The 13235-nt window shown below is 33.8% G+C and overlaps 2 protein-coding genes and 1 long non-coding RNA gene across 3 annotated transcripts in view; 1 reads left to right on the top strand and 2 right to left on the bottom strand.

The window, feature by feature from the left end:
- Window positions 1-13235, top strand: part of LOC128183148 (nucleoporin Nup37-like) — an 80179-nt gene that overhangs the window by 35491 nt on the left and 31453 nt on the right. The window lies entirely within an intron of this gene.
- Window positions 7136-9105, bottom strand: LOC128183149 (uncharacterized). The gene is made up of 3 exons (XM_052852040.1): window positions 8993-9105; window positions 8105-8324; window positions 7136-7819 (listed from the first exon to the last, which is right to left on the bottom strand). Exons 2-3 carry the CDS (start codon window positions 8307-8309, stop codon window positions 7587-7589), a joined length of 438 nt encoding a protein of 145 aa, XP_052708000.1. The 5' UTR covers window positions 8310-8324; window positions 8993-9105; the 3' UTR covers window positions 7136-7586.
- Window positions 9702-11806, bottom strand: LOC128183151 (uncharacterized). Its single transcript, XR_008243551.1, has 6 exons — window positions 10849-11806; window positions 10494-10545; window positions 10275-10380; window positions 10019-10161; window positions 9832-9934; window positions 9702-9749 (listed from the first exon to the last, which is right to left on the bottom strand). It is a non-coding gene; the product is annotated as an uncharacterized LOC128183151 (long non-coding RNA).

Raw genomic sequence — 13235 nt, 5'->3', positions numbered from 1 at the left:
GTACAACAAACTATCTCCGGTGTCGATCGCGACCATTTTATCCACAGCAGAAAATAATCACGTTAAAATCTCTTCTTAACACCATATACACACAGCCATTCTCCCCGACATGTAAGACGCAGACTACAGGAATGCTATCGTCACTTTTAACTGTCTGACGTCACGCTCACACATTTTCCCGAACTTTTTTTTCACCAGCGTTTTAGTCTATAACACAGTGCTGCTACATGCGGTGTCAACTATTGAATTTATATGCATTGTGCATTCAGTTTAGCGTTGTTGTCCCCCACCCACCCCCCGGTTTAAAAAAAATTTCCTATTTGGGAATATTCCCTCTTCTGTTTATTGCATGAAAAGATATTTGGATGAGCACACCCCCCCCCCCCAACCGCATGGCCGCACACTTTCAAAAGCTATGGTACGTGCCTGCGTATGATAATGAAAAGAGTAATTATAGGCGCATATTCTTGATTTATAGCCGATCTTCATTCATTGATGTAAAATATTTACCATAGACATCTATATAAAAAAAAAAAAAAAAAAAAAAAAAAAACCATATAACGTTATAATATACTGCAGTGAAAATCAATATTCAACGTAACATTAATATTTTAACATTTGTATAAATGTTATCTATCTTATTTGTCAATACATGTCCATATTTTTTAAATTCAATTTCTATTTATTGCAGTACAAACAATATCTTTCCCTGGTCATGTAATTTCAACCCCCTTTGGGTGTAGTAACCCGCATTTTCAGTCTGAAAATCCTTTACTATGGCTACTTCTCGAAAAATTCGTCATCCATTCTTTATTCCTCTACCAGTGTTAATAATGCAGTCATGACTTTTCTTCAAATTACGAAAGACTATTGAAAGGAAACGACTAAAAGTTTTAAAATTTCAAGATCCGCCCATATAATTCCACTCCCTTTAAAGGCACCTATTTTCATGTGCAAGCATGACAAAATCACTCTCAAAATGACGTTACATTTACTATGACGTCATTCTAGAGTTGATCACTCTAGCTGAGAAGAATATTTTACATGATATCCCCGAAGCAAACTGAAAGGGGGGGGGGGGTGGTTCTTAAAAAATGATGGTATAGGCCTACTTTAGTTATTTCCCGTTACTGGATCATGTGTGTTATACCACTATTTCCATGCACGCCTTGTTCATGTAGCATTGATGTATGCAATAATGTCTGCTTTCTGCTTGCACCTTGCACTTCGCTTTGTTTTTATAATTTTGCCTCTAAAGCCTGTCCTTGTTGTAGATTAAATATACTCTCCTTCAGCCTATAGAAATGCATGTTTAATCACGTTTGCTTCTGTAGTATATGCACCCTCTGATCCTTAAACACCCTCTGTAGTATGCTAGCTAGCTTTGTAACATAACTGCATGGTGTGCGCCTTTGTGCATATGCGTATGGGTCACTAACCAGCTAATCCAAGCACTATGGACACTGGGGGTTCTAGCTTGTGCTATTGAATCAAACATCACCTGTATTTAACACCGAAATAGAGTTACTTTTACGGTTTTTAATTCCGTACTAAAATTCGTAGAAAAAAAAGATAATTTTAACTTTCAATTTCTATTTGATAAGATCTATGACATTGTGTAAGTCAGGGTATATAAAGCGTATACGGTCATAAGTTATGTTTTATCGTATTAGCTTATCGTAGGTCAAAATTAAATTCATTCTTAAGCTAGGTTAATCGATACACCAGTACATATTTGTTTGATCGACCAAAACAACAAAAAACAACAACCACAAAACATTTTGAAAAATTATTTTATAAAAAATGAGGATGATAAATTAATTTGATTTTTTTGTTGTATTTTTTAATGAAAACCGGAAACATCATTACGGCTGCAAACAGGATAAAAATTTGTTATAGAGCAATTTTAAAACGATTATGATCGAGATCAGTTTTTCGTTTTCATTACTTTGTTCAAGTGTGTTAAAATTGCAATTTTTCTTAAATTTTGCATTTTGTTTTCAATTTTTTTGTAAAATATTTATGTTTGATAAGTGCTTTATGTGATTTTTGCTAATTATTTTGTTTGATACATGGATTCAAGAGACATAAAGGAATAACCTTTGGTATGTGTTTATTAATATATTACACATCATGATCATACACATCAATTACTACCAAGTTTTAGCTCTAAAATACCCATTTCGGGAGAGACTGATACAATTAAGGCAAAACATTGTCCGATGACTTCAGAGAATCAATCGTCACAAGTCTGAAATCAACAGATCAAGTGGAGCCATTGTTGAAACGGGGTTTATTCCCAAAGTAAAATAATTCAAATTCCGATTTAATAAATCAAATTTATAACCATATATTTTTTCCTAATGTAAATGCATACGAATAGATATGCGCGTTCATTGTTGATCTAGCTATACACTTACAGAAAAAAATCACATATCGACATTTTTAAAGATTTCTGAGGTAAGTAAATATTTATAAAAATCCCGTTTCTGATATTGAAACCGCAGAACATTATACATTAATATACAGTGTAGTTTTTAATGTTAACTTCACTCAAATTTAAATATAATGAATGTATTTTAGTATAATTATGAGTAAAGTATAATTCTTCTTCAAGAACAACTTACAAGATATTATCAAAACGGATTTTGGTATGCTTTTTACCGATAGCGTCACGATCAACTTTGTCAGTTACGTCACGCATAAACAATACACACCGCCGGTATTAAAACTTTATGATTGGTCAGCTCGTTTTCTTAGCCGGAGTTATAGATATATGCACGCTTACGCAATTCCAGAGCTTATGGATTTCACAGAACAGTTCATTTTTTCTCCAACATAGACTTTCCCCTTTTATTTAAATTTTATGCAAAACTCACGTACATGTTGACCCTGGTTTGCGACAATGGCGTTAAACAAAAATTAATTTGTATGTACTCCGTGTTAACTTCATGTGCATTGAATAAATGTATAATGTACATGTATTACCTACTTACTTACCAATCGAAATAATAGACATGAATTTTTCTTTTTCTACACCTTTCTATCGGCAATCAACAGTCAATAAACGAAGTAAACGATGATATGAAAGAAGCTGATACGGAAGTGGAAAGTGCAAAGGGGGTACACTGGTACGTACATACATGTATGTGTACGTAGAACTGAGCCATCTTCGCTAGGCAAGTGTCAGACTCGTTTATTCTCCTTTTACCCCACCACATTCTGTGTATATAATCAATACTAAAATATCCTCATACATTTTACCGCAAATGTCATTTCTTCACTTGTCGCTGAAATTCTTTTAAACGCCATCATCAGTCCCAGATACAGTGGCGTGGTTTGTTTACATATAAAATGACAACTCTTGATCCGCTTTCCGGGTTCGATAAGCCAAAGATTGTTTATTAGGAGAAAGTTTGGGGCAACTAAAGCGACAACTATGAACAGAACACCCTTGCGAATGTTATTGTCATTTAAATTTTAGACCAAGTGGTTGTATTTGACCCTTTCTGTTTCGCAGTAAAAATTGTGACTAGTGTTTGTAGTCTATTTTAGAGAATCTAGGTACTTGTAGTCAAATATAAATTCTAGAGGTTTATTGATTTTAAACTTTATCTTCATTAATTGGTGGATAAAATGTGTTCTAGAAATAAACAAGACAATACAAAAAATAGTTTTTTTCTGCTGTTGCGACAATTAACATGCGTAAGAATTAATTTTCGATCTAGTAATAATATCAATAGTGAAACAGACTGTGCTATTTTATGCAGAATCTTCCTTGAAAATGGCTCGATACACTAAGTTTTTATGCAAAACATTCACCCATTAATTTTCTTAAAAATTGGTATTGCACACCACAAGCATCAACCATGGCTATGATTTTATACAGCAACCTAATGTTTATATTATCAACCACTCTACACGTGGTTGAACACGAACGATAACTCTGTTCTGAATATCATCGTTTAATTAAGAAAACCGCTAGATGGTGAAATAAGACATACATCTTAAAAGATGTTGATGTTTTAACATAAATCAAAGTAGAATATGAAATGAAAATCGACCAGTACTTACGTATTTTGAGAATATTATCCGAACACTTATACTTCCGCTCGAAATTGCACAGGAACTGAACAAATCTCGGTGAAGTCTCGTGAACATTCATTCGAGCACCTCTGGATTTATTACATACTTAGCAACGATACAGAAAACATTCCGAACACATTCGCAGGGGTGCAGAAGGAAGTTCTAAATGGATTATATGCACTGATTGTGGTATGATATATAATGTTACTTTGTTCAAAACTAGCGTATTTTTTTGTGCCGTAAATTGCAAGTTTTTCGTAAGTATCGTATGCCCTGTAGCTACATGTATATATATAGTCTAAGCCATTTTTTCTTCGTAGAGCTATGTATACTGTATGTATGTTTGCCACAAGTATACACTTTCGAAAAATACCCCAATTCCGACAGTCACGAGTAACACAGTGAATTTTTCATTCTCTGATAAGTTGTTCTATCCGTGCATAATTTAGTTTGCACTAGCAGCTAATCAGCGGTAAGGTGATAAAGAAGCGAGTATTGTTTATGCATGACGTAGCTTACAGAATTGAACGTGACGTTATCGGAAAAAGCACACCAAATCCGTTTTGATAATAATTGATTGGATATCTTTAGCTAGACGACCGGCAGTTTAAAGAAAATTCACTAACATTGCACAGCGATCTGAAGTTATAAAAATTTATATCGGAATAACCAATACTTTCATATTTTCGGTTCTTTATTACAGTTTCAATCCAATGTTTTCCCGCATCAATTTTTTGTCCCCGCCCATTTCAAATGCTTTGACTGGAACAGGTGAAACTGACGTAAGCTGAATATTTCCGATCTTGTTAACTGTTAATGTTTCGCGGTCTTATGAAGATTTTTCACATTTACATTCACAATTAATGAAAATTTTATATGGGATGTAATTAAAATAAGCAAATGAGCAAGAATTTTCACGTACCTGTGTGTTTGAACGGTTTAGTTCGCAAATTTTAAAATAACCATACCTATTCCCTCTTTTTTGGCTTGTCAAGATTTCTGATAAGTCTACCCCCCCCCCCCCCCCTCCCCAATACCCACTTCCAACTTGCTTCCGACGCCACTAAATGAAACTGAAAATAAGGAATTCTAATTGAATTGAAGTGAAAAGTAAAGGTCACCAAATCATGTTTCATCAAAGTTACATGTACAGTATAATAGTAAACACGCTTTAAAAAGTTATGACTTCGCAACTACTGCTGCATGAAATAAAAAAGATGCGCAAATTTATGCGCATGCACTCAGACTGGTTTTTTTTTTTATCTCTCGCCGCCAATGAACACGCCTGTGAAAAAATAATAAAAGCACGTGACATTCGCTGTATTTTATGATTGGATCAAAAATATATAAAGTACCGCCTCGATTACGTCAGCAGCTTGCTAAATACAATAGCTAGACGATCTGCCAGCATCAAAGACTGGCCGCCTTCACAACACCACGCAGAGTTGCCAAGACGCTATTACCGTGCAAAACTCACTGTTCAATTATAGCGAGCGCAGCTCGCCGGCGCGCAGCGCCGGCGCGAAGCGAGCTCTACCGGCAAGGCGTGTGTGAATAGAAAATTCGGACTATTTGCACATTCATTCAACGGATTTTTTTGGCGTCAGTAAATCGGACCAGTAATGCCTCGTTTTAATCGTCCCAGTAGTTCCCTGTAATTATGGTTTCCAATTTCACACTCTCACGAGAACAAGATAAAAGACTATGTATACATGCATTGTAAATAACACAACGCCAATTTCCATTACTTTTAAGACTAACGGAGTTATCGTCCTTTCGAGTGACGTCACAATAGATTTCTTGCACATTGATCCGACAGAATTTTTCGGAGTCAGTAAATTTCGACCCACAATGCAATTCCTCAATGTCGGCTGATCTCACTAGACTGCATACCATCTCGCGAGAATCAAAGTAAAACTTTTGAGAAACAGATAAATTGTGTAATCTCCAGAACATCATGCTTTTTAAGTAAACAATCAATATTTTTCGCGTAGTTTTTTCTAGTGTGTTTTCAAAGAGACAGACTACACTTGACCGACGTGAACTTTGACGTCACAATAAGGGGAAACAACTCTAAGTAGTTATTGTAAATCTGCTGAAATATAAATACCAAAATCTTCTCAAAATCTTGCAGAGCTAACGAATCGAGACATTTCTTCAGAGATAGGAAACAGCTGTAACTTGCTCTCATTTGGATGAATGCTCACATTTATTTTATTCACTGTATTTACGGTTATTTCCAGGAACGTTTTTTTAAATGGGGCGTGGCAACATCATTCAAAAAATCTTCACAAGCAAAAAGAAAAATAAAATTCTCAAAATCAGCAAAATTCTAATCGGGGTGAGGAATGGGGAGTGCGTGGTATGCCTTTAGCTCTTTAGCTGCTCAAAAGTGTCTTTATTTTCACTGCTATTTACGGTATTACATGCTACCGGGGGATCAATTTTCCTTATGTGATCAACAAATTTTTTTATACGTAAATTTGATTTCTTTTTAAACGGGGGAGGGGGGATTCTGTGATAAGTCAATTTTTATTTGTTTAAGAAAAATGTCTGCTGCAAGAAAAGAGGAAATATTTTGTTAAAACATTATGTTAAAATCTTTATTATTCAACAACATTTTATATAAACAATCTGATCAAAATCAGATTTTTGATCCGCTCCGACAAATTCTAATGTCGCTACACTTTGTTCAGCGACTATCAGAATTTCGGAGCGTTATTAAGATCTGATTTTAATCAGATTGGTATTTAAATAAATAAAAAATCTTATGAATTATGAATAATAAAAATTTACTGGAAAATTGGTATATTTATTTTATTTTGCATTCTTCATTTACGTGTACTTTACGTCATTACTTTTATTTTTATTAATTTATCATAATTCATTTTTGATCACCTGCTGCGCTCGCCCCAACGGTCGCACCGTAAAACATATTAACTTTATTTTGGACTTTACTTTTAAAATTTAACATCTGTTTTGTAATATTTTCTCAGTTTATTTCTTACAAAGTTACTTATTTACATGTAATTAGTGATTGACACTTTTCGGAGTCTGAGTGATTTCAGAGAGACAGAGTGTCATGTCTCAAGAACTGCTAATCTCTTAAAACAATATTGTGCAATTATCAATTTTTCATGTCTTGAACATCACAGACTCATTGACTTTATTTAATTATTCTATATTTGTGAACCTTTCACTCAGGTTTCGACGTTTTATTATTAGGTTTGTCATGTTATAAATTTCATATTTACTGCCACCAAGTGAATTCAAAATTTATACAACATGACAGGTTTAATGACGAAACCATTACTATTCAAAACAATTAATACAAAACACATTTAACTTCTTAAGTCAGTCACATGGGATATTTAATTACATGTCAAAAGTTAAATGAAAGATGGAAAAACAGAGCGGCCAAATTACCGCCTCCGATAGAAAACACTCCAACATATAAAAAAAAAATAATATGCAAAAAAGCACAAAAAATTGGACAGAAATCAGTCATCTGGTTTAATTTTCTTCAAGATCTGCCGGACTCTGTCTTCCAGTTTTCTTTTAGTAGATGTTACAAGGGACTTGATGCTGTTGTGGTTTATCAAGTCCTGGTGAGTCCTTGATGTCAAGTTGATGTCAACTGATATATCTACAGACTCCATGGCCCGATGTTCTTTGGCGGCATCACAAAACTTTACGAACTCTGTAGGAACGCATCGTCTATTGATGTTAAAATCTATTAAGGAAATATCAATTATTATATAAATTCATTATACACTATGATTGAACGCTCATTGAAAAAAATACGGATAAAATACATATACAAATAGAAAACATATATACACTCAACAAAACTTCTAAGTGTTCACCCTAATAGATAGAATAAAAATGAAATTACGAAATAAAATGATGTGATATTTTCAACAATCCGTAACTGATATGTCTGATTATCAATAGCACAGATAAAATAAATGTGCATGATGACACTAAAGTAATACTCATATAATACATACAATCTTACCCAGGTAATCATCTACCATGTGAACATATGGCTCGTAGGTCTCTTCCGCTTCTTCCCAAGTGGAACATTGCGTTTTTTCCAAGAAGACTTGTTTCAGAATAGTCTTTTTTTTCTCCGTTTTGAGATTGTTCGTAATTTTTTTCAAGTCGGGCCGTACCTCAACTCGTCGAAGATACTGGCACCGAACTTCTTCTTCCATCCCCATCAAAGCTTTAAACAACTGAAATATTATTGGAAGATTTATGAATTTTATTACCACTATATAAATAGTGTCTGTTTTGGAGGATAACAGTTGAAATTGACACCCCGAGAAAACCATTGTCAACCAACGCCAAACTGACACCCCGAGAAAACCATTCAATGTCAACCTCCGCTTCGCATCGGTTGACAATGGTTTTCGGGGGGTGTCAATTTCAACTGTTATCCTCCAAAACAGGCACTATTCAATTTATTATATTGAATGTCTTAATTTCAAAGAAAACTTAATAGCTTTTATATTGAAATGACCTGAATTCCGAGGCGAACCGTACGCGCATTTAACAATTCGTTGTGTTACCCGTTGCCAAGCGCGTTGCAAACCCTGAGGGTAATAGAACGGATTATTAACTACGTCTTAACCAATCAGATATCAGTATCCAACATAAATGTATAATAAAATTAACTAATACTGAGGAATATTTTAAGAAAAAGGCTGTGTATGATATCAGGTCAAAATGTAATTCTTTCAGCAAAATCATAGCACGGGTACTTTTAAATTAGATGAAATTCATTGACCATGAAATTTCTCACAAAACTCTGCTTTTTGCCTTTACACATGAGACATGGTAATCTGATGATTTTAAGAATAAAAAAGTTGAACTTTTGTCGTTGTTTCCATTTTTAACTTACATGTTGGGGAACTTCAACGCTTTCCCAAAGGTTGAAAATACGCTCAGCCTCTGTATACGCCTCAGTGCCATAGGCAGCCACACTAAACACCACCCAAAGACTGTCTTTGGAACACTTCTGTAGAAACGATGCATCAAGAATAGAAAAAAAATTGAATATTGATAATTAATTCGTAAGGAGCACATTTTGATTGGCTGAGCCCACGGATAAAAAATTAATTTATTTTGTATAACCTGGTTAGCTATGTAGCAACCCCACATCCATGCGCGCGTTACAGTTTTTATGTAAATTCAAATCTTATGCAAAAATAATTATTTCTAACATTATTAACTTAATCTTTTATCAAATTACATGTACAAGGAATATTTCGCTTCGCGGATTATAAAGCGTGCACTGCCTCAAACCAGGCTATATCGGATAATCTGGGCAAAAAATAAAAACATTCCTTAATTACATACTAGTATGTAGATAAATCATAATTAATTGTGCTTTAATATATTTTTCAAAACGAAAACACGTGCATCAATATGTCTATATTCATCTGACTTTGCTAATATTCATTTGTTAGTCGGTGTTGTTAAATGATAATGTTCATGACCTCTTTAATATACCAATCAATTTGCTTATTATCGAATAACTTGTTTTGCCTATCAATTACCTTCTGCTGGATATGGGAAAGAACAACTGTCGCCGTGTCTTTCCATTTATCCCCCGTTTCATCTCTTATGTAAATTGAACGGGCCTGGCGCACCAAATCCTGCAAAAAAGTCTCTGTGTATATATATGCCAGATATGTGTTATTTATTACTTGTGAATATTGCACCAAGTAATATATTTACCTGGAAAAGAATACTTTTGGAAGAGGTGGCCCTATTATGTACGTTGCCCACAAGCTTTGCTTCTTCGGGGGTCAGACCAACGTATAATTCAATGTTGACATGCCTTTAAAAAAAATTCTGTTGTTGAAACTCTGTGTATGTATGCACATAACTAATTTCTTTTTTTTCAGTTTCTTTTTTTACCTACCGATAATATGAAAAAATTTCATTGTCAGGCTCCTCAAGCAAAAGCTGCCTACATGCTGACGTTAGATGGTTACCACCTAACAGAAACATTTTTATGTTGACATCCTTAACAGTTTCTGCTTTAAATTCTGAAGGATCTGCAATCTAAAAAAATGACAGATGATTAAAAAAAAGGGGACAAATTAAAAAAAAAAAAAACTAGAGCTGTAACTTATTAAAAATATTGTTAAACTCATGCATATAAAACAAATATTTACCACTGAGGGGTCAAGCAAGGCTGGCAACGTCGTGATAATGGACCCGGGAGCACTTCTAATACTGTTTTTGATCTCCGATGCCCATTTAGTGTCAACATCTCTGCATCTATTGAAAATAAACATTAAAATGGAGAGAGAGAGAGAGAGAGAGAGAGAGAGAGAGAGAGAGAGAGAGAGAGAGAGAGAGAGAGAGAGAGGGGGGGAGAGAGAGATATGTACCTGAATTCTTGTGGAGCCATGCTTAACCTTTCTAAGCTTACGTTGAATTCCCCTACAAAAAGAATGTTTTCTTAAATTTTGTATCACAAATGATTTTTTTTTTAGGCCTGAAGCTTAAATTCAATTGGCTTTTTTTGATAATCACATCTATATTTGAAAAACTTGAGATGAGATCATGCTATAAATTATATAGATTTGTTAAAGTAATATAACATAAACTTAGCTAAATAAAGATAAATATATACCGGTACATGTAGCTATATAGATTAACTTCACGCGCGATCATTACCTCTGCTAAATTATTTACAGAATTCATTGTGATGATTTACATTTACCGATTAATTAAATGACTTACCAACTTTTTTATCTGCCACAATAACTTGCTCAGCCGACAGTGTTGTCTCTGAAGGCAAGGGGACGTTGTTTGGTACTGGTAGCTGGGGTTGTGATTTTCTTTTCTTGGCAGTGGGCCCGGGGCTTCGTTTAGGGCCAATGTTTGCAGTGCTGTTTTTTAGCACATTTAAAAATTCAGCATTGCTGCTAACGGAGTCCAGCTCCTGAAGCTCCTCGCAACATGACCGAAACCTGCTTCTAAGCAGGCGTCGGCCTGTTTTGGTTCCATGAAACCGAAGCTGTCAAATTATATAAATAAAAGATCATATCTTGCAACATCTGCCGAAAACATTAAAACATTAATATTCCCTCATGCAATGAGTTCTTTTTAAAAAATTTAATGTTTTATTTATACTATAAAGCATATTACAAAAATGCTCTTATATTTTCATAACGTTTTAAGGCACGTACATAAAAATGGAGGGGGGGGGTGATAACCCCTCCCCTTCCCACTTGATCACGCAGCAAACATTTGTCTAAAACCGACATTTATAATAATGATAAATTATGGCTCCCATGTACCCCTCTCCCAAATTTGGAAGGAACTGAAAATTTGACTTTAAAATAAGATTTGATGTCTTTATGATTACTCACCCAGAGCTCATCTGCTGTCCTCCCATGGTCAAGGAATTCGACGGCACCAAACTCCTCTCCAGTGTTGATATCTCTCGCCCTTCTTCCGTTTAGAAGTACATAAACCTCCGAATCTCTCAAATCCAGCCCCCACGACATTTTTTTATCAGGACTGAATAAGCTATCGTTTGGTATATGATGTAATCTTCATATTGTGACGTCATATTTCTATTCCTCCCTTTATGAACTTTGAACTTTAAATGTGCTAAGCACATACGCCTATGTATTTTATATTAAGGGACAAAGGCAAAGACAAAGTACCAAGGGGTGGGGTGTTAGTCACCAACTTCTTTTGGAAAGTGAGTTAGCCTATTGTTAATCCTGGAAAAAATAATCTAAGAACTGAGTAAATACTTTTAAATGTTTGAAATTTACTATGCATAGTGGTAAATACCCCCCCCCCCCCCTTTTTCAATATATTATTGTAACTATGTTCAGTTCTTTTTCTCATTTAGCTGTAAATTTTGGTGCTTTTTGGTTGTATATATATGTGACACCTGTCGATATAAATTAATGTGGATAAAAGAACATTATGATTAAAACATGACTTTCCAAATAATTAATTTTTTAAAAATAAATACTAATTATATATAAACCAACTGTGTACGTGCATAATTTAATTTGAAGCTGTATCTTATTCGTTTTAATTTTAGGCCTTAAATGCCTTTTAAAGTATTTGTCACAGTGTATTGAATGTGCTTTATAAATGTAGCCACTCATCTCATCCTTACATTTTGCACCCTTTCTTGCTTTGGTAGTATACATGTATATGCTTAAGAGGCTGTCCAAACAAAATTCAGGCAGTGCTTTGCACATGCTATGTCTTGGATTTCAATAAATTTTTGTGTATCACTTCATTTTAACATGATTGTAATACATGTGAAAGAAAAAGTTCATTGTATGCCTAACTAGGCAGAAAAATGTCTATTTTTGAATTTTGTACATGTTTAGTGCAAAAAGGTCACAGAAGTTGTAAAAATATTGTGAAGTTTGATCAGTATTAAAACTACTTAATTCCATTAAACCTTTTTAAAAATTATATTATTTAGTTTAAACACACTTAACTGTTTAACTTAGACTGCTTTTAAAGTATAAATATATTTCAAACAAAAAAATATGCCTTATCAAAGTTGATGCATATTTTGTAAACAAAAATTCTGGTATTTTAATGTTAATTTGAAATTTCAATAAAATCCAATACATTTTCATTAAAGTAAAAAATGAGGCATCTTTATAAACCTGAGAAATGAAATTTTGAGAAACAAAAATAAATTCAGTGGGAACAGCATCAGTCTCATAGAAGCAGTTGCTCAAAATTACCCATTTTTAACATTGAAAATGAAGTTTTTCCCTGCATAATGTGTTATTATTATTGTTAAAAGACAGTGAATGACAGAGTTCATGTCACAAATATTGACTATAATTTAATACATCCTTATATCTTTATAATAGGAAATGCTTTATGACGAAAGAAATAATGATCACTCGTCAAAAACCAACATTTTTCATAACTTTAAGTGCAAAAAGGTCATTTTGACAAAAATGTTAAAAACTGAGTTTAAGTCTGCTAAAACTATTCACAACTGAAGAAAATTAGCTGAACAGTTCACTATTTGGATGGTCTAATATACATTAAAATTATTTTAAGGGTTTTCAGTATTTCATGAAGTACATAAATTTGAGAATAAGGATTCAAAATGTGTTAATCACTGATTA

This window comes from Crassostrea angulata, chromosome 5, assembly GCF_025612915.1.
Source record: "Crassostrea angulata isolate pt1a10 chromosome 5, ASM2561291v2, whole genome shotgun sequence".
NCBI classification, from domain to species: domain Eukaryota; kingdom Metazoa; phylum Mollusca; class Bivalvia; order Ostreida; family Ostreidae; genus Magallana; species Magallana angulata.
Note: the sequence above shows the minus strand (reverse complement) of the source record. Positions and strands in the feature narration are given on the sequence as shown.

Excerpts from the sequence above, each read along its gene's own strand:
- LOC128183149 (XM_052852040.1), bottom strand. The coding sequence starts at position 8,309 with ATGGGGATGGAAGAAGAAGTTCGGTGCCAGTATCTTCGACGAGTTGAG. Across the intron at positions 7,820-8,104 it reads CATGGTAGATGATTACCTGG|ATTTTAACATCAATAGACGA; the intron begins GTAAGATTGTAT and ends TTTCCTTAATAG.